The 20,955-nt window shown below is 41.8% G+C and overlaps 3 protein-coding genes across 12 annotated transcripts in view; 2 read left to right on the plus strand and 1 right to left on the minus strand.

The window, feature by feature from the left end:
- GPN1 (GPN-loop GTPase 1) overlaps positions 1-850 on the plus strand; it is a 22,107-nt gene extending 21,257 nt beyond the window's left edge. For 4 of the 5 annotated variants that reach the window (XM_025354109.1, XM_025354111.1, XM_025354110.1 and 1 more), the window contains one exon: positions 113-845. In XM_025354109.1, the coding sequence (XP_025209894.1) occupies positions 113-198 (86 nt within the window). In that variant the 3' untranslated portion in view covers positions 199-845. Of the gene's footprint in view, positions 1-112 lie in introns of all 5 variants that reach the window. The other variant, XM_025354108.1, reaches the window with a different exon arrangement.
- On the minus strand, positions 807-14,387 carry SUPT7L (SPT7 like, STAGA complex gamma subunit). 6 transcript variants are annotated; one of them, XM_025354105.1, is made up of 6 exons: positions 13,880-14,387; positions 12,730-12,832; positions 11,532-11,991; positions 7,638-7,962; positions 5,348-5,585; positions 807-3,734 (listed from the first exon to the last, which is right to left on the minus strand). In XM_025354105.1, exons 3-6 carry the CDS (start codon positions 11,942-11,944, stop codon positions 3,472-3,474), a joined length of 1,239 nt encoding a protein of 412 aa, XP_025209890.1. In that variant the 5' UTR covers positions 11,945-11,991; positions 12,730-12,832; positions 13,880-14,387; the 3' UTR covers positions 807-3,471. The 6 variants fall into 6 exon arrangements, with proteins under 6 accessions (XP_025209890.1, XP_025209889.1, XP_025209885.1 ...); XM_025354104.1 differs by having other exon boundaries at positions 11,532-12,149; XM_025354100.1 differs by having other exon boundaries at positions 11,532-11,936; positions 13,875-14,387.
- The window catches only part of SLC4A1AP (solute carrier family 4 member 1 adaptor protein), a 30,935-nt gene continuing 24,343 nt past the window's right edge, over positions 14,364-20,955 (plus strand). The window contains exons 1-5 of the mRNA XM_025354089.1: positions 14,364-15,125; positions 15,672-15,867; positions 18,083-18,205; positions 19,328-19,388; positions 19,730-19,869. Of these exons, the coding sequence (XP_025209874.1) occupies positions 14,463-15,125; positions 15,672-15,867; positions 18,083-18,205; positions 19,328-19,388; positions 19,730-19,869 (1,183 nt within the window). The 5' untranslated portion in view covers positions 14,364-14,462. The remainder of the gene's footprint in view (positions 15,126-15,671; positions 15,868-18,082; positions 18,206-19,327; positions 19,389-19,729; positions 19,870-20,955) is intronic.

Raw genomic sequence — 20,955 nt, forward strand, 5'->3', positions numbered from 1 at the left:
AGTACTTAGTTTCTTAGAAGTAACGTACTGTTTTCTGATGGATGGGTGACAGGGGCTCTAATCAGTTTATCTAATGAAAGAGTTGAAAAAGAATTGCCCTTTTTCCTTGCAGTTACAGAGGAAAGCCATGAAGAGCCAGCATTCCAGAATTTTATGCAAGAATCGATGGCACAATACTGGAAGAGAAACAATAAATAGGAGACTTTAGGACACTTCACTTGTTTCTAGAAGTCCAGAATTTTGGACCTCCACGTGAAAGAACTATCCTTACCTCTGACTGGGGGCTCCCATAAGGGACAATTTTCCTCAGAGTAGCAGAGTTTCTCTTATTAGAGAAATCTTGTGACTCAGATGAAGTCAGGGATAAAAGATCCTTGGACCTGGCAGGTTAACACTGATTATCCCTTGGCCTTTCCCTTGTATTTATGCAAGGAAGGATATACTGAGCTGATACTCTTCCAAGCCTACAACTTCAAGTTTATCATCTGAACTCAAGTACTTTTGCTGCTGAGGAATGGAATCAAAAGAACATAGTCTCCTCATGACCACCTCAGATCTCTATTATTAGGCTAGATGTGTAGCCTTTACTCCCCCAGCTTCTTGCCCTTGACCCTGCACCGTGAGTTGCCCTTCTATTAGCAGCTAGGGAAAAGGGAAACATGAGCTTATCCAGAACAGCAGCAGAGTCTCCTTGGCAATCAACCAACGTTGCTACGAAATATGCCTCACACTGTATAAGCTCACTATAGGACATCAGGTTTGTTGAAGAAAATGGGCAAGACATGATTAATGAATCAAGAATCCTGTTTCATTGGTGACTTGGATAAAGAGTTTTTAATTTTAAATTTGTTGTAAGACTGCTTGTCATGATTTCAAATTAGAAAATTATATAACTGCAAATAGCTTCACTTCTCCTGTTCAACAGAGGCTTAAGGCCACATGTCCAAACTTGTCTCAATAAGGAGGTGATATTTTACTAAAGTTTCCCACGTGCACATACTGAGTAAATACAGAGCTACGCCCAGTTTGTATTGTACTCTGAACTTAATGCAAAGTCTCCTTGGTGATTTACACAAAGGTTGTGGATTTGGGTCAGAGGCACATTTCATACATAACAGCCCTTATAAAGGTTTGCCCTGCCTCCACATTTTCCAGTATCTTAAAACAGTACATTTATTTTAAGGAATTTTCTCTTTGTGAGTCAGTACTCAAACTTAGTGGTTCTCACAGTGTGGACCAGGAACATCAGTATCACCTGGGGAATTGTTCAACCCACTTCTTAAAACCTATGAACTCAGAAACCCTGGGGGTGGGGCTGAGCAGTCTGTTTTAGAAAGCCCTCCATGTGATTCTGATGCATAGTAGCCTATGACAATTTCAGACCAGGTGAATCTCAGATACTAATCCTCACATCACCCTTGTCTTGACCATCTGGTGCCTGTTCTACAGTTTTAACATTCTGCAACAGTAAGTGTTTTATTATAAAGTATTAATTTCAATGCTCTATACTTAGGGGGGACTACTGGTCTCAAAATTTGAAACTATTCTTTAAGAGGAGAACATTCACAAAGCAAAACTTAGGCATACTTGGTTTTTCTCTGTAGTACTTTTGAATGCTTTATCTTCCTTACAGAATAACTTGTCTTCCTTATGCTTTAAGCTCCAAAAGGGTAAGGAGTGTTAATCATCTTTGTATCCCTTGCACAGGACCTAGCAAATAATTGGTACTCAATGTTTGCTAGATGAAATAAATTCCCAGTTGGCTACTTTATGGAAACTGTCTAATGGCCACTTTCATTATAAACAAAGGAAAATGAAGGTAAGACTGCAACAGAGGCCAGGCGCAGTGGCTCACGCCTGGAATCCTAGCACTCTGGGAGCCTGAGGCGGGCAGATCACTTGAGGTCAGGAGTTTGAGACCAGCCTGGCCAACATGGTGGAACCCCATTTCTACTAAAAATACAAAAATTAGCTGGGTGTGGTGGCACGTGTGTGTAATCCCAGCTACTCAGGAGGCTGAGGCAGGAGAGTAGCTTGAACCCGGAAGGCAGAGGCTGCAGTGAGCCAAGACTGCACCATTGCACTCCAGCCTGGGTGATAGAGCAAGACTCCATCTCAAAAATAAATAAATAAATAATTTTTAAAAAAGACTGTGACAGAAAGGGTTTAGATAAATGTGCTAAAGAGTTACAACTGGCAAATGTATAAATTATATGTTAAACTATAACCTCATTTTAGTTCTATCATATTCATTCTCAATAATACCTGGGACATTTAAGGCATTCAATAATGAATTAAAGCTGTGCCTTATTTTGGTCTATATTAAAGGAGTGGTCTAAATTTTACAAGATGTATTCTGCATCAGAAAACCAAACTTCAGCAGTTTTACATGTTGGCATCCATTACCAAGGCATGAAGCAACACATTTGCTAATTATTCCTAATCACTACAGTGCTACAACATTTACTTAATAAATACTGATTCGGTACTTAAATGTACAGATAGTCTGATGGATGAGTAACCACAGTTACGTTGTTCAGGACAATGATATAAAGTTGAAAGGTGCATATTACTATGCTTTAAAGGCTGCCTTTACAGTAGCAGAAGCAAAGTGTGCTTAATGGACTGCTGTCCTCTGATGACCAAGCAAATGCAACAAATGAAATATGCACAAGGTTGTCCTTGGACAGTACTTGTTTGCTTTGCTCACAAAGGAGAAAATGAAAGAAACAACTGAAAATATGTATATGGTGAAAATATGTGAGTCTGAGCAGAAATAACAAAGGCCAAAAGGATGAGGATAGATGGAATAAATCTAGAGAAGAATATGTGGATGATAGGAGAGAGCTGTCTGAATAAGCAAAAAGGCTGTCACTGTAGACCTCTGATCTTATAAATAAGACACTTCAAAAGCAGCAAAAACAGTTTTAAGAAGGTGACTAACAGATAAGGTATGTTGTGTTTCGCTATTTCCTGTTAGGTATTAGTAATGGATTCCCAACGACCTGAGCCAAAAATGAATCAAGTTAAAACTGACATCTGATATGAACATATATTATTAGTCTATTCAAGCAGAGTTTTGAAGTTAGCAAACACCTAAATCCTCACATCTCTGCAAGGTAGGTCAAAGAAGTATGATTCTCAGTTGTACAAGAGAAATGGCTGTAGAGAAGCTAAGTAACATGTCTAGTCATAGTTAAGACAACAGTTGAGGACGGTGCTTTGCTTTGATTGCCATGCCAGCATCATATTTCATCTGTGAAAGGTGGCTTGGTTGTGGAAAACTATAAAAACTGGATGCAAAAGTAAAATGCAACCTTGTTTGGTGATGTCCAGGTCCTCTGGAATAAGGACAAACCACTTGTGTTTAAGAACAGGAGTCAAATCAATTTTTATGGAAACAGATTCTAATACAAAAACTTTTTCTGTTGGGTCTAGTAGGTCTGGACAAAAAATCTCCCTCTTTTCCTTTTATATTTTCCTCATCCTCTTCTTGCAGCGCTGGTTGAAAACAGGGGAGGACCCCATGAGGCTGTCAGTGGAGTGGGAACCATAGCTGCTATCTGAGTCATCAGGGCTCTGAGGAATCCCAGCTTCACTCATGCCTGACATGGGCTCCTCGAAGACATCACTGCCCAGCACACCATGCCCAGAGACATTGCCTTCTTCACTCTCTTGAGGCTCCATTTTCACATGGGCCAGATTCCAAAGAGGAGAAGCATTTACCTCTGCACCTAGAAAGAGAGGAAAGGTGGACATACACCTTGTGGTAAGCCAAGTGTAGAACAAAGTAGAGTAAATATATCACTCAGGACCAACTAATATTCTTTGAGCTCAGTTTTCACTCTGATTCTGTACTTGTCAGGAGAATATGGTTGTTATTCTCTGCTTCAAAAAGTTAACCATCACAAAAAATTACCAGCTCTGATTATCTTCTTTTCCATTTCTTCTACCTTTCTTTCCTCTACCTCACCCACTCCCATTTTCCCTAAACCAGGGAAGTGAAACTAGGCAGGTGGAAAGATCCCCTGTCTCACAGCCCAAAGACATGCACAACCACAGGCCTTGTTCAGCTCTTTAGTTTGCCTGTCCTTCCTTCTTTTATGGGGCCATCTTGTTTTCCTGCCTTTTGTTTGGGTCTCTGGTCATCTCTCACATTATGAAAAGGTAATGGTCACTACATAATGCTAACAACAGTTCTCTACCTGGTGTCCTTTGAAGAGACATGGTCCCGAAGTCCGTAACAATTTCTCTTTGGCTCTCCCATCTCTCTATGTGTTCTAGCAATGCTGCTCTCTTATGGTTATTTTTCCATAGTGAAAGGCTGTCTGCCCAACACTTTTAAAAGTACGACCTAATTCCATTTAGACCGCATTTGAGGATTTGCTGTTTGAGTCATTTGTGCATTGATGAAATGACAATTTATATGTGTAAATAACTGAGTGCCCAGGCTAATTGGCAACCTAACTGACACATAACCAGTTAGTTGTCCTGGCTCCTAAGGTAATCACAGAGCCTGGAAAAAGAAGCCAGATACCTCTAACTGGGAAGCCTTTTTTTTTGTTTTGAGACAGAGTCTTGCTCTGTCGCCCAGGCTGGAGTGCAGTGGCACGATCTCGGCTCATTGCAAGCTCAGCCTCTGGGGTTCACGCCATTCTCCTGCCTCAGCCTCCCGAGTAGCTGGGACTACAGGTGCCCACCGTCATGCCTGGCAAATTTTTTGTATTTTTAGTAGAGACGGGGTTTCACCATGTTAGCCAGGATGGTCTCGATCTCCTGACCTCGTGATCCGCCTGCCTCGGCCTCCCAAAGTGCTGGGATTACAGGCATGCGCGACCACACCTGGCCGGACGCCCTATTTCAGTGTCTTTCATCTTCCATTTGTTAGAGTACTTTAGCAGGGAAGCAAAACTCTGAGAACATCCTTGAGCAATTACCACTCTCCCATCTATCTGGCAGCTGTCTTATTCAATGAAGTACAAGCATCAGGAAGGACCAATACAGAATACTAAAAAAAAAATACTGAAGGAGGAAGGGGATAGCTTCCCAACCAGCTGGATCAGCTGAATCAGCCTTGGTAATCAACAGGACAACACATATTGCATCTACATCTTAACTAGGGATTATTTTAAAGAATGCCTGTAAAGCTGCTAATCCTCTCTTCACTAATTAGAAAGAGAAGAATGCTGAGATCTCTAGATAGGTGAAACTGTATTCATTTTAGGACTTTCCATTGTGTCCACTGCTGCTTTTGTTCTTCTACTTCTTGAGCTTGATTCCAAAAAGCGAAAAGTACTGAAATTGGCAGATCTCCCAGAATCAAAATGAGTAAGTTTATTTGTCTTACTTGAAGCCTGTGGTGAAGCTTCAACCTCCAGGTTAGATGGGAAGCGTTCACTCTGAGCCCCAAGCACTCCCATAGGCAGTGACTGGTCTCCAGAAGCAAGGTCAGCCTCCAGCTCCTCACTGACAGGAAAGGTGATGTCGCTCACAGGTTCCTCCTTGATCTTCACAGGTTTCATGTCCTCTGTGGCCTTCTCAGGATTGACAATCCTTTCATATTCTTCAGAGAGTTGCTTACTAATCTGTTGGCAAGCAAGAGTCAATTTTCCAAGGAAATGTTAAAAGCAAGTTATATAGTCAGCTTGTGACATCCCATGGAGAAGCCAACAGAACATGAATAACAGAATTTTAAAACATTCACTGCCAATGGTAGGGATTTGTTTAAGGTGTTGAGTTTGCATTTATGAGTGATAGAGATATGTAAAGAAAATTGGTTTGGCAGAGAATGTGTATGTCATTAATTAAAAGTAACATAAAGGTAGCCGGGCGTGATGGCTCACACCTGTAATCCCAGCACTTTGGGAGGATGAGGCAGGTGGATCACCTGAGGTCGGGATTTCAGGGCCAGCCTGACCAATATGGAGAAACCCCATCTCTACTAAAAGTACAAAACTAGCTGGGTATGGTGGCACATGCCTGTAATCCCAGCTACTTGAGAGGCTGAGGCAGGAGAATCGCTTGAACCCAGGAGGCGGAGGTTGTGGTGAGCCAAGATTGCGCCACTGCACTCCAGCCTGGGTGACAAGAGCGAAACTCCGTCTCAAAAAAAAAAAAAAGTAACATAAAGGTAAAAAAAAAAAAGTGTTAAAACAGAACTGGGACAAAAGATTACATTTTTTTTTTGGCTATAAAAATTAACAGGAGGCTGGGCACAGTCATTCACACCTGTCATCCCGGTACTTTGGGAGGCCAAGGCGGGAGGACCACTTGAGCCTAGGAGTCTGAGACCAGCTTGGGCAACATCTAGTGAGATCCTATCTCTACAAAAAAAAAAAAGAGCTGGGCATGGTGGTTCACATCTGTGGTCTTAGCTACTTGGGAGGCTGAGGTGGAACGATCACTTGAGCCTAGCAGGTTAAGGCTGTAGTGAGCTGTGATTGTGCCACTGCACTCCAGCCCAGGCAACCCTGTCTAAAAAAAGGAAGAACAAATTGACATATGTATCCTAGGTGAATAATCAATGGTGTGGGAAATCTGGATCACTTAGCAAAGACTTTTCTTGGGTGTTAAATATTTTAGACCTGCAGAGACTGAAACAGTGAACAAATGACTTAAGAGCACAAGGGCTGAAGAGGTTAGCTGGTTCCAACCAAAATCACCCCTCACCAACCCATCCTCCAGGCAATATCATTTTACTTTTTTTCATGGCACTTAACATTATACAAAATTGTATTTTTGTAAGTATGTGCTTAGAGACAGCTAAGTCTTGCTATATTGCCCAGGCTGGCCTTAAACTTCTGGCCTCAAACAATCCTCCCACCTCAGCCTCCCAAGCAGCTATATTAGAGATATATATTACAATTCTAGTCAAACCATTATATTAGCTGCTTGGGAGGCTGAGGCAGGAGGATTGCCAGTAGGAGATCTATGTTTTCTTTTTTTTTTTTCAGACAGGGTCTTGCTCTGTCACCCAGGTTGGAGTGCAATGGCACAATCATGGCTCGCAGCAGCCTTAACTTCCTGGTCTCAAGTGATCTCACCTCACACTCCCGCGTAGCTGAGACCACAGGCATGAGCCACCATGTCCAGCTAATTTTTATTTTTAAATTTTCTATAGAGATGGGGGTCTCACTATATTGTCCAGGCTGGTCTTGAACTCCTGGCCTCAAGCAATCCTCCCACCTCAGCTTCCCAAGTAGCTGGGATTACAGGCATGTGCCATCATGCCCAGCTCCTGAAATTGTTTTGATCATTTTTTGTTGACTTGTGTTTGTTTCCCTTCAAAAACAATGTACGCTCAGGTAACTTAGTAACTGCTGAATCCCACAATGCTTGACTCTCAATAGGCACTCAATAAATACTTGATGAATAAAGTCAGACTACCTGCATTCTCTCAGATTCCATATATTTGTGGATAGTTTCTTCCAGAGGAAGTATCTGTGAATGTGGCCATTCATTGACTAAAGGAGACCCATTTGGCCAGGAACATCGCTAGGGCCATCATAAAAGTATGTTAAGTTCACTCGGTTCCAAGACTCTGTGCTCTGCACTCTAGACCAAGTGTTGTGGGATCCTGCTGAACACTCCTAGATTGCACAGACATCTGTGCCCACTTTTCAACAGGGTCGCCTCACCTGTAGCATGTAACTGTGATAGTCCTTGATGCGGTGCTGCCAGAACTTCTGGAGGGAGAGCACACTGCCGATACCCACTTCATGGAATACCTGCTCCATCACATCTGGAAAAGGAGTCTGTCCCAGCCGGGCCTCCCGGTCCACAGCAAAACGCAACAACTTGGTAAACTTAAGGCAATACTCATGTGCCACATCAGTTAGGGTCTCCAGGACACTTTCATTAGCACAGTCAAAGCCTGCGTGGGCCAGGATTGTGGCCACTGCCTGGTAAAGGAGCTGCCGACAGGAGTGCCAGCTGAGTTCAGTCACAGGTTCCCCTTTCCCACTGAAAGTGGAGATATGATGGTGTTATTAATGTTCTTGCAAAGGGGTGACCTCACCTGTCTCCCCAGGAGTTTTACAATTCCAGTCAAGCCACTAGCCTAGCTTTCCAGGGAAATTCTATCCAAGTTACATAGCTCAGTTTCATCCTGCTGCTATCAGGACATGTCTTAGCAACCCATGGTCATATCTTTGAGCTCCTCCAAAGACATAGTTTGAATAGGCAATACATGTCTATAATACACAGTCCAAAAGGATATCTAGTGAAAAGAAAGTTTCCTTCTAGCAACTGTTAAATTTTGATCACTTTTAGGATTAAGTTTAACAGTATAGCCCAGACACTGCTCAGTGATGCTCTAATTATTTTACCACAACCTAGTTTTCATACATGCTGGGCAATATATTAATACAAACTTTTAGAAATTCGCAGTTCCAATAAAGAGATTCTTCACAGCTTGCCAGGAGTTTAAGATTCTTAGATTCTTATAAAATTACAAGGGACCATTTCAAAACAGGTAAGGCAACTCAATTTTATAAAAGCAATTTAAAACGTATATAGCTTATAAAGCATTTTCATCCTATCCTGTGTTGTGCAATGGGTAGGGTCGGCATTATTATTATTTCTATTTGCCAGGAGAGGAAACAGGTTCGGAAGGGCTGACTTGCCAAAATTTGTTTACATGTTATTAATAAGTGGTAAAGCTTCTGACTCCAGAAACCGTATCCTTCATAATACACCATTTTGCCCCAATCACCACTACAGAAATCTTAATATTTCTAAGAAAAAATTTAAGAAAGCTATTTGATCTAAAAATAACTTAAGAAGCTTTTAATAATTTACCCATCTCTTGAAATTTCCTATTGGCTTCTGCCTATCCCTGACAAAGGAATTTATTTTACCAATAAAAATAAAATAGAGCACAGAAAATCGTATTTCCCTGGTTCATACTTGGCATGTGTCATCACGCACTGTACAAAAGTACCTGAGGGGTTATCCACCCACTAAACCCTGACCTGTTCAATAGCAACTATTGCAGTTTACATAATAGTTTTGAGAATAAGACAATTAATTGCCAAGTAACTTCATTTACTATCGTCATCATTTCTATGGCCAGTGTCTCTGGGCCAAAAGCTAAAGGCCTCAGAGGTACCTAATAAACAGAGACAACTAAACCAATATCACTTTCCTAGAATAATATGTGGACCTCTTTCAAAGGAAAATAATTTTTTGGTGCCCTCATAGCTGATGTGAATTATTTTTGTTATACAGTTTCTTAAATATGTATAAAATAAAACCATGTAAAAACTTTTGATGGTTATGGCTCTTACTAACACTATAAATTTGATACAAAACTAAAAATGAATAAATAACAGTATCAATTTAATATGATAGATAACATTATGTTGTTGAAATTAAATTGCCCTCAGTATGTGAATACAGTATTGATCACCACAGAGCAAGTTTTTTGAGTTGGGCATGTCTATGCTAGCATATATTTGCTGTGTATGTAATAACAGTTATGCCTCCCCTTTTCATTATTCCAGTGACTTCAGAACTTTTTATTACAGTGGACCTTGATATAATCTGGCCTTCACCTGGCCCAACTGCAATGCAACCCTTATGTATTTAGTCTATTTCTGTACTTTTCTCGTTAGTTTGGGAACCATTAAAATAGTATTATTGGTGGCCGGGCGCGGTGGCTCAAGCCTGTAATCCCAGCACTTTGGGAGGCCGAGATGGGCTGATCACGAGGTCAGGAGATCGAGACCATCCTGGCTAACACGGTGAAACTCCGTCTCTACTAAAAAATACAAAAAACTAGCCGAGCGAAGTGGCGGGTGCCTGTAGTCCCAGCTACTCGGGAGGCTGAGGCAGGAGAAGGTGTGAACCCGAGAGGAGGAGCTTGCAGTGAGCTGAGATCCGGCCACTACACTCCAGCCTGGATGACAGAGCAAGACCCCGTCTCAAAAAAAAAAAAAAAAAAAAAAATAGTATTATTGGCAACAGGTAGATGTAATAAATAACATATAATATCACTTCTGTAGTATTCTTGCCAAACATATTTAATCTGAATCTAATCTTGAGGAGATAATCAGCAAATCCAGTAATTGTGACATTCTACAAGTGACCTGAACTCATAAGACTCTAAAGAGGCATAACAACCAGATACAACGCATGAATCTTTGTTAGGTCCTGGACTCGGGGCGGGGGAAGATATTTACAAAGGATAATTGGAAGAATGTGAATATGAACTTATTAAGTAGTATTTAATGTTCATTTACTTTGGTGTGTTGATGGTATTATGATTATTCAGGAAAATCTCCTTATTCTTAGGATATGCATGCTGAGGAATTTAGGGGTGAAATATGGCGATGTCTGCAACTTCCTTTAAAATGTTTGGGGGAAAATGTGTGCATATACAAGTATGCATATAGGTATGTGTATGTGTGTATATATGTGTATACACACACATGTGAGAAAGTAAATGTGGCAAAATGTTAAACATTGGTGAATCATGGTGAAGGGCATTTGGATGTTTGTTGACTACAACTTACACATTTCTGTAGGTTTGGCAAATTTCAAAATGAAAAGAAAAAAAGTAATTGTTTGGCCTGAAATATAACTTGCACACTGACATCTAGTAGCAGCTCTAGGTTATAAGGCAGTCCCCTTCAGAGGATGTGGAGCAGGGCTTCTCAAACTTAAATGCACATACAAATCTCCTGGAGATCTTGTTAAAATGCAGATTCTGATTCAGCAGGACTGGATGAGGCCTGAGATTCTGCATTTCTAAAAACCTCCCAGGTGATGTTGATGCTGCAGATCTTGGATCAGATATTGAGTAGCAGGGATCAATAATATTTTTATATTATTCTTTTTTTTTTTTTTCCAACAGGGTCTCAGTCACCCAGACTGGAGTGCAGTGGAGCGATCTGCAATCTCTGCCTCCCCTGGGTTCAAGTGATTCTCCCTGATTAATTTTTGTATTTTTAGTAGAGATGGGGTTTCCCCATGTTGGCCAGGCTGATTTTGAACTCCTGGCCTCAAGTGATCCACCCACCTTGGCTTCCTAAAGTGTTGGGATTACAGGCTTGAGCCACTGTGCTCAGCTTATATGATTATTTCTTAAACTATGTTATCAAAATGAAAACACACAATTTAAAGATTTTTGTATAGACTTGTGGATTCCTAAAAATACCAGAATAAGTCCATGAATCCCAATTTGAAGACACTGAGTTAAACCCATAATATATTTTTTATATTAAAGAGAAAGACTAGATCCTAAGAACTATGAGGCCATGGCCTTTTTTACATACCAGTGTATTACCCTGCTCCTAGTAAAGTGCTTGGCACATAGTAAGCACTCAAAAAATTAAAAAATACAGACCCTGAATTCTGAAGACTGGCATTCAAAACTTAGACATCTCACTAATTACCTGAGAAACCTTGGCCAAGTCAATTACTCTTATCCTCATTTTCCTCGTGTGGAAATGGAAATGCTATTACAAGCTTAACAGGGTTGTTGGGAAGATGACTTGAGAAAAGTAAGATACAGCAAAGCCTTGCCTTACCGATAAAAGTCACTCTCTGGGTCACTGTGCCGGATCTGGAATGGTGCATTGGGATTTTTACAATCTAAAGGCAGGAGGTCATCAGGGAGAGGAGGTGACCCAGGGCACGAGGGAAGAGGTTCACTCTCTTCAGTTTTTACACCTTCTGTCTGCTGCTGATTCTGGGCCTGCGCTGTGGCAATAAGGTTGCGAAGTCGTCGGTTGTGCTGAATCAACTGAATCGTATGGATGGTGAGACTACATGGCTCTGAGGGGATGTCCAGCATAGTGGGGGGCTTCGGCTTGTTGGCTGAGGGTTGGTGCAGGGGTGGGTCATGGACTTCCACCAGACGGAACTCCCGTGGGAGCAAATCAAAGGAACTTCTGTTGGTCTGGCTTGATGATATTGGTATCTCTCCCCAGTATCTCAACATTTTGGAATAAGAAGAGAAGAGGTCTCAGGATAAATGTAGATGATAACCTAAAAGTAATGTGTTTAAATCCTGGCAACTTTAGATTATAGGCTTCTGTAGTGAAAAATACGAGGTCTAGCCAGTTATTTATGTAAACAGCAGGCTATTTGTGACCACTTAGAAAAATGTCAGTGTCAGCAAAACTGTAGGACCAAAGATGTTCTCCCTAAACAAGAGAAATGTAACTGTTAGATGCTGGTTATTGTCATACTATGACAATTCCTACTACACTGAACCACAGGGTAGAATTTGGGTCATTTGTAGACCAATAGCTACAACAGCATCTGGAGCTCTAGTATCCCTATTTCCATCTCACTCACTAACTCATTACCAGAACTACCATCATGCTCAATCCTGGACAATAAGCAAGGCCTGATAAAGTATCTTGATACATCTGTGCTGGATCAATAGGAGAGAAGCAAGTAGCGTTAAAGATAGTAAGAAGTGGTTCTTATTATGTGTATCTTAGGCATGGTCCTGCTGGAAAAATTTATGAACCACTAATATAAATGGCATTATGCTTTCAACTTTTGCAATATAGAATGTGAGGAATGTGAGAGATTTCTGCTGCCTCCTAATTGGTATCCCTTCCTCCAATCTCTCTTTGTATGTAATCTATTCTCTACACTGCTGCTAGACTTACTCTTTTTAAAACTTAAATCTAATGGCTTCCCATTGCCTACTGGAAAAAGTCAGAATTCCTTGGCTTATGATTCAACAAAATTCACAATCTGGTTTCAACTCACCTTTGCAGATTCATTGTCCATATGTCTCTTCAAGTTCAACAAACATTTATCAAATGCCTGGCATTCTGGGCGGGTCAAAGACTGATAATGTGAGATCCTTGCCCTGAGGTGAGGAAGAGAAACAGAAGCAGAATATTTCAATATGAAAGTACGTGGTAAGTACTGTTCTAGAGGTATATGGACCTGGGGTAGTGGAAGCACAAAGGAGGAACTCCCTGGGTGAAATGACTACCTTTGTTCTAACAACGTTATACTACTCAGTTTCTTGAGAATGCTGTCCATTTCCACAGTTGACACTTCCAGCTGTGAACTCTGCCAGAAATGCTCTGCCAACCCTGCACATCCCTGGCAGACTCATATTCATTTTTAAGTACAGCATAAGTCCCCACCCTCCGTCACTTCCCCAGTGCATCTCCCTTTCTCTATTCTCACAGTGCTTTGCATGTCTACGTCACAGCATTTATCTTTGGATTTTAATTAGTACTTATCACAATAGATTTTTTCCTCCCATCTATTTCTTATGGCCATGGTCTTGTTACAGGGCCAGGCACAGAGAAATATCTATCTGGCATTTGTTGAATGTTTACTATATACCAGACTTCACCTTTTTTGTTTGTTTCTTTTTTGAGACAGGGTCTCACTCTGTAGCCCAGGCTAGAGTGCAGTGGTACAATCATAGTTCACTGCAGCCTCAACCTCCTGGGCCCAAGAAATTCTCCCATCTCAGCCTCTCGAGTAGCTGGGACTACAGCCATGCGCCAGTCTCTTTTTTTTTTTTTTTTTTTTTTTCGAGACGGGGTCTCGCCATGTTGCCCAGCCTCCTCTGGAACTCCTGGGCTCAAGCAACCCTCCCGCCTCAGCCTCCCGAAATGTTGGGATTACAGGCATGAGCCACCGTTCCGGCTGACATTTATTGTTTAATTCAATTCTTCCAACAACCCTATGAAGCTAATAATCTTATCCCCATTTTTCAGAGTGAGGGCTGAGGCCTAGTGTCTTGCCCAATGTCACAAATGGCGAGGTCGAAAATCGAGTCTCCAGAGTCTGCACTCTTAACCACTAAACTATTCTGCCTTAATAATTAATTTCAGAAAAAAATAAATAAATGAACGAAATAAAAAAAAAAAGTCGCCCTCTTCCCTTACTTTACCGAAAGGAGCAGGAAGAACAGGCACTGAGCCCAAGGAATGCCCAAGTCCCTCCAGGGGTTTTCTCGGTCACGGTCCGCCGGCGCAGGCGCCAATCAGAGGGTCCTGAGGTCGCCTGCTGTCCAGAGCAGCCGGAAAAAGGGGAGGTCTGGACCTGAACCGAGACAAGGAGGTACCACACTACTCACTGCTGCCTCACAGAGCGGGCTGGGCGGCTGTCAGGACCCCGAGAGGCCTGAGGCAAGGGTCGCGTCAAGCCCCAAAAGCTGGTTTGTTGATTAGTGAGCTAAGACCGCCGGAAGCGCTTCTTCTCACTCAAGCTATGCAACAGGAAGTCATTACGATCTCGTTGTAACCTCTAAAGATGTCCCCGTTCTGCACAGCATCCCGATAACCGTTTTTTCTCGTATTATGACCTTCTCATGTTAGCACCAATTTGCAACTCTCCAGGTCGTGAAGGAGCAACTTCACCACCGCCGCCTGCAGACGCCACTGGGAGCTTGGGAGAGTGGAACGTGTACAGGAACGTAAAGACCGAAGGGTGAGGTTTCGAAGGAGCGGATTTCGAGGTTGCACTGATTGAGGATGGCTGACATTCTCTCTCAGTCAGAGCCGCTGGCATCGCAAGAGCTCAGTGGGGACTTCAAGAAGCCAGCTCTGCCGGTGCCCGCAGCGGCGCGGAGTAAGGCCCCGGCCACCAGTTCTTCAAACCCTGAGGAGGTGCAGAAGGAAGGGCCCACTGCGTTGCAGGACCCCAGTTCTGGGGAGCCCGACGTCCCTCCTCCTCAGCCGGACTGCGGGGATTTTAGGAGTCTACAGGAGGAGCAGTCGCGCCCCCCGACAGCGGTTTCTTCCTCTGGCGGTCCAGCCCGGGCTCCCCCCTACCAGGAGCCTCCATGGGGTGGCCCTGCCACAGCCCCCTACAGCTTAGAGACCCTGAAGGGCGGCGCCATCCTTGGCACCCGTAGCTTGAAAGGGACGAGTTACTGCCTTTTCGGGAGGCTGTCTGGCTGCGACGTGTGCCTGGAGCACCCTTCGGTGTCTCGGTACCACGCAGTACTGCAGCACAGGGCGTCCGGCCCTGACGGAGAATGCGACAGCAACGGGCCGGGCTTCTACCTCTACGATCTGGGAAGCACCCATGGCACTTTTCTCAACAAAACTCGCATCCCACCTCGCACCTACTGTCGAGTCCACGTTGGACATGTTGTTCGCTTCGGAGGCAGCACCCGGCTCTTTATCCTGCAGGTAGGTAGAAAAACCTAGAATTGAAATCTCGGGCTCATTGGGCTGCGTTCTTGTGCTTCTTAAGCTTTTGATGAGGAAGAAGAATCTCCCATTCAGCGATTACAAAAGTGAAGGAATCAAGTCTGGCCTATCATCTCCAGAGTGCTGTACACATTGCCGTATTTCTGAAAGTCATGTTCACAATCCCGAACTCTAAAATAGTTTTTTTTTGTTTGTTTGTTTGATTTTTGGCCAGGTGCGGTGGCACGCGCCTGTAATCCCAACACTTTGGGAGGCCCAGGCGGGAGGATCCCTTTAGCCCAGGAGTTTGAGAGGAGGCTGGGCAACATGGCAAGACCCTGTCTCTAAAAAAAAAAAAAATTAATTAATTAGCCAGGCATCATGGTCCCAGCTACTCGGGAGGCTGAGATGGGAGGATCACCTGAGCCAGGAGGTCAAGGCTGCAGTGAGGCGTATTCCAGCCACTGCACTCCAGTGCAGCCTAGGCGACAGAGCAAGACCCTGTCTCTAAATAAATAAATAACCTTTTTTTCCTTGGTTCATCAGGGACCAGAGGAAGACCGAGAGGCAGAATCCGAGTTAACAGTAACACAGTTGAAGGAATTGCGCAAGCAGCAACAAATATTGTTGGAGAAGAAGATGCTAGGAGAAGACTCAGATGAAGAAAAGGAAATGGATACCTCTGAAAGGAAGATAAATGCTGGTAGCCAAGATGATGAGATGGGTTGCACCTGGGGAATGGGTAAGAAATTAAAATTGCTGCCGGAGGTTAATATTTTACGTTCATTACTAGTGGTACCCTTAAATGTTTTTCTAAATCATACAGCTTTTCATGGGTCACATGAGGTAACCAAAACCTGGAGTGATTCATTAACTTTACTGATGTAAAGAAATTGACTTATAGGCACTTTGGATTTTTTAAAAAATTGTTTTTAATGCACTCTATTGTTCAAAACTTGTCCTAGGCATAAAATTATTATTTTTACAATTCTAAAATTTTATATTTATTAAATACTGACCTTGTGCTATGTGATTATCATTGGAGGGGGTGGAACTCTATTCAATCAAATAAATGGGATGTTATTCAATATAGGATATTCTCTTGAATTTTTTGTACTTTGTGAAAATATCCTGAAATGTGGAATATCTAATCAGAGAAAGCTAGTCCCTTAGCCAAAATAATAAACTTTCTTTAACACTAGATATTTTAGAAAATGGATATTCAGGAGATGGGAGTATAAAAAGGTAGAAGATGGCCTTAATATATAGTTGGGAAGACAGGAGAAGTTACAAAATTACTTGTGGTAAGTGCCAAACAAAAGCTAGAACCATAAGTAAGCTAGAGTGAAAGTTTGGAGAAGAGAGAACAATCACTGGGGACTTAGACCTGTGTTGTCTAATACGGTAGCCACTAGCCACATGTGGTTACTGAGCACTTGCAGTGTGGCTAGTCCCAATTGACGTGTGCTGTAAATGCAAAATACACACTGAGTTTCAAAGACTTAGTCTGAAAAAAAGAATGTAAAATATCTCTTTCATGGTATTTTTATACTGATGACATGCTGAAATGACAATTTTATCTGTTTCTTTTATTTTGTAATGTGGCTAATAGAAAATTTAAGATTATACATACAGCTTTCATTATATTTCCGTTGGACAGCATTGACTTAGATCTTTGGGAAACTTTAGTTTTTTTATTTTAGTAAAGACGGGGTTTCGCCATATTGGCCAGGCTGGTCTTGAACTCCTGACCTTGTGATCCACCCTCCTCTCCCCCGCTTGGCCTTCCAAAGTGTTGGGATTACAGGCATGAACCACTGCACCCAGCAGGGAAACTTTATAAGCATAAGGATTTTTGAGCTGGAACTTGAAGGAAAGGAAAAGCCTTGTGAAGCTGAGTATTGGGATTGGTATTCAGGGTAGGGATTGATGATTTTAAGGAAGTTGTGAGTAGACCAGTCTATTTGGCAGATATAAGAAGTATTAGGAAATTATATTGGAAATGAAAGTTAGATATGAGTGTGAGAGAACAAGAATGCCAGACTGAGGAGCTCAAATTTTTTTCCACAATGTGGTAGGTAATTTTACTTTTAAAATATAGTAATGGAGGAAAAAAAATTAAGGTGCCATGAAAACAAGTTTTGATTTGTCACACAATTTAGAAAACCTGAATATGCTCATACTGGTGGGTTGCGTTTGTTCCACCCGTTGTCCCTGCAAGTATATATTATTTTTCATCACAGATAAACTACATCTTTTTTTTTTTTTTGGAGACAGAGTCTCACTCTGTCGCCCGGGCTGGGGCTGGAGTGCAGTAGCACGATCTTGGTTCACTACAACCTCTTCCTCCCAGGTTCAAGCAGTTCTCCTGCCTCAGCCTCCCGAGTAGGTGGGATTACAGGCACCCACCACTATGCCCAGCTAATTTTTTGTATTTTTTTTTGAGACGGAGTCTCGCTGTGTTGCCCAGGCTGGAGTGCAGTGGTGCCATCTCGGCTTACTGCAAACTCTGCCTCCCGGGCTCACGTCATTCTCCTGCTTCAGCCTCCGGAGTAACTGGGACTACAGGCACCCGCCACCATGCCTGGAGAATTTTTGTATTTTTGGTGGAGATGGGGTTTCACCGTGTTAGCCAGGATGGTCTCGATCTCCTGACCTCATGATCCGCCCGCCTTGGCCTCCCAAAGTGCTGGGATTACAGGCGTGAGCCACCACATCCGGCCTAGTTTTTTGTATTTTTAGTAGAGATGGGATTTCACCATGTTGGCCAAGCTGGTCTCGAACTCCTGACCTTGTGATCCACCTGCCTCGGCCTCCCAAGTTGCTGGGATTACAGGTGTGAGCCACCATGCCCAGCCTAAACTATGTCTTTATGCAGCCTGAAAGAATAGTGGGTATCATTCAAATAGTCTCTTCTCATGTCTGATTGTCTTTTCTTTCTTTCCCATATCCTGTAGGAGAAGATGCAGTAGAGGATGATGCTGAAGAGAACCCTATTGTCTTAGAGTTTCAGCAGGAAAGGGAGGCCTTTTATATAAAGGATCCCAAAAAGGCCCTCCAAGGCTTTTTTGACCGAGAAGGTATGTAAACAGATTCTGACCCTACCACTAAAATGTATCCAGAGCAGTATGGTTTTCTAGAGCTTCAGGTTGAGCTTTATACTAAGATATGCTGTAATTTTATTGCTGTCCTTCTTGTTCACTTTTAACTCTTGTGGTCAGTTGCTTTAGGTTTATTTTGAAAATTATTCCTCATTAGTATAGCAGAGGGAAAAAAATCATAAAAATCTTGTTAGTCTTTCTTCTTATCTTAAAAAAAAGAAGTACTTTTTCCTGACTCATCTCATTCTTCTCAAAAGATCCTGGACTTTGATGGTGGGGAAATTGAGCCAACTTCCTGTAATTTTTAAATTCCAAATTCACCTGATCTTTTGTAATTCTTAACATTATATTATATGTTTTGACTTTATATTATATGATTTAAAATTTTTTTCTATAGAGGATTGTTTTGGTAGAAATACTTTGAGAGAATATCTATGTATATGTATGTGTATGTGTAAATATTTTATATGTATATATAAATAATATATGAAACAGCTGTACACTTAATATCTGTGGTTCTAAAAACCAGGCAACTGTGTTAAAATAACCGCTTAGGTCTACAACTTACAAAAGTGAAAGATACTATACAGTGAACAAAGCTATGTATGGAGAATTGATTACTTTGAGTTTGCTTTTTTCTCTGCCTCAGACTTACTCTAATTTTATTATCAGACGATAATCCCTAGGAATGAGAAGTGAAATGCATTGAAATTTACTGAGTGTAATATGGGAACTTGTTCTTTTTTTGACAGGGTCTCACTCTGTCGCCCAGGCTGGAGTGCAATGGTGCAATCTTGGCTCACTGCAATCTTAACCTCCTGGGTTTAAGCTATCCTCCGGCCTTAGCACCCATAGTAACTGGGACAAAAGGCATGTACCATTATGCCTGGCTAATTTTTGTATTTTTTTGTAGAGATGGGGGTTTGCCATGTTGCACAGACTGGTCTCGCTCTCCTAAACTCAAGCTGTCATCCTGCCTCAGCCTCCCAAAGTGTTAGGATAGGAACTTGTTCTTATTTAACATTTGTTCTCATTTCTCATTGTATCAACTAGTAATTTTTGGATTCTATTAAAATTGTTTTGTCTGTCTTTCTCCCACAGGAGAAGAATTAGAATATGAATTTGATGAACAGGGACATAGCACTTGGCTCTGCAGGGTGAGGTATGTTTTTTTCTTATTAATGTTCATTTCTGGAAAATGGCCAATTTCAGGTTTAATGTATGGTTATAGATAACAACCAAAAAGTAGCTTTCATCTAATTTTAAGCTATTTCTAAATTTGAACCTTCATAGTTTAGTAACCCTTATATTATTGGAGAGTAGGGTGGAATGGGTAAGAAATAGAAAGAAAAGATTTTAAATCCAACATTGGCAAGATAAAAGAAGATGGATTCAAAGACTAAAAGGCCATCTAAAAAAAATGACTATTATCATAGCATAGTAGTTGTTTTCATGAGAATTGGAGCTTAATGCTGTGCTGTAATTCCCACCAACCCAATGAAGATTACCTGTGGATGATTCAACTGGAAAACAACTGGTGGCTGAGGCCATTCACTCAGGAAAGAAAAAAGAAGCAATGATCCAGTGCTCATTGGAAGCTTGTCGGATTCTTGACACTTTGGGATTGCTTCGGCAGGAAGCAGGTCAGTATATAGGAGCCCTTTTTTTCTAGGAAAAAAAAAGGAAAATTCGACACGAATGGTAATAAAACTTCTTTATGGGGGAATATATAAATTGTACAGAATTTTTTGAAGTGAAAAGAAAAAAATTCTCAATACCCTAAGGTGGCCACTGTTTATGTTTTCCCAGACATTTTCCATGCATATATAGATGTGTGCTGAGAACTAGATCCCTTAACAAAAAACAAACACTCATACACAAATGTAGTCATATTAATTACAATCTTTTGTGACTCACTTTTTTAACATAAGAATATATCATGGATATTATTATCATTATTATCATTATTATTATTATTATTTTTGAGATGGAGTCTCACTCTGTCACCCAGGCTGGAGTGCAGTGGCATGATCTCGGCTCACTGCAACCTCCACCTCCCAGGTTCAAGCCATCCTCCCACCTCAGCCTCACTAGTAGCTGGGACTATAGGCACACACCACCATGCACAACTAATTTTTGTATTTATTTATTTATTTATTTTGAGACGGAGCTTTGCTCTTGTTGCCCAGGCTGGAGTGCAATGGCATGATCTTGCCTCACTGCAACCTCTGCCTCCTGGGTTCAAGCAATTCTCCTGCCTCATCCTCCCGAGTAGCTGGAATTACAGGCATGCACCACCATGCCTGGCTAATTTTGTATTTTTAGTAGAAACCAGGTTTCTCCATGTTGGTCAGGCTGGTCTCGAGCTCCCAACCTCAGGTGATCCACCTGCCTCGGCCTCCCAAAGTGCTGGGATTATAGGCATGAGCCACCGCACCTGGCCAATTTTTGTATTTTTAATAGAGATGAAGTTTCACCATGATGGTCAGGCTGGTCTCGAACTCCTGACCTCAGGTGATCTGCCCGCCTTGGCCTCCCAAAGTGCTGGGATTACAGGCAGGAGCCACTCTGCCTGGCCGTATCACGAATATTACATCAATACATTAGTATGTATCAATATGTTAATTATGTATTTTGCTTTTTTTTTTTTTTTTTTAAAGTCTGAGTAGAGCATCATTTATTAGTAAGGCTTATATTATATTTTTATTATTGCAAAGTAACTTGTCTGG

The sequence above is a fragment of the Theropithecus gelada genome, chromosome 13 (genome assembly GCF_003255815.1).
Source record: "Theropithecus gelada isolate Dixy chromosome 13, Tgel_1.0, whole genome shotgun sequence".
Lineage (NCBI taxonomy): Eukaryota > Metazoa > Chordata > Mammalia > Primates > Cercopithecidae > Theropithecus > Theropithecus gelada.

Coding starts and splice junctions, on each gene's coding strand:
- SUPT7L (XM_025354100.1), bottom strand. Junction 5,586..7,637: donor ATCACAGTTACATGCTACAG/GTGAGGCGACCC, acceptor GCTTGCCAACAG/ATTAGTAAGCAACTCTCTGA. Junction 3,735..5,347: donor AGCTTCACCACAGGCTTCAA/GTAAGACAAATA, acceptor CTCTCTTTCTAG/GTGCAGAGGTAAATGCTTCT.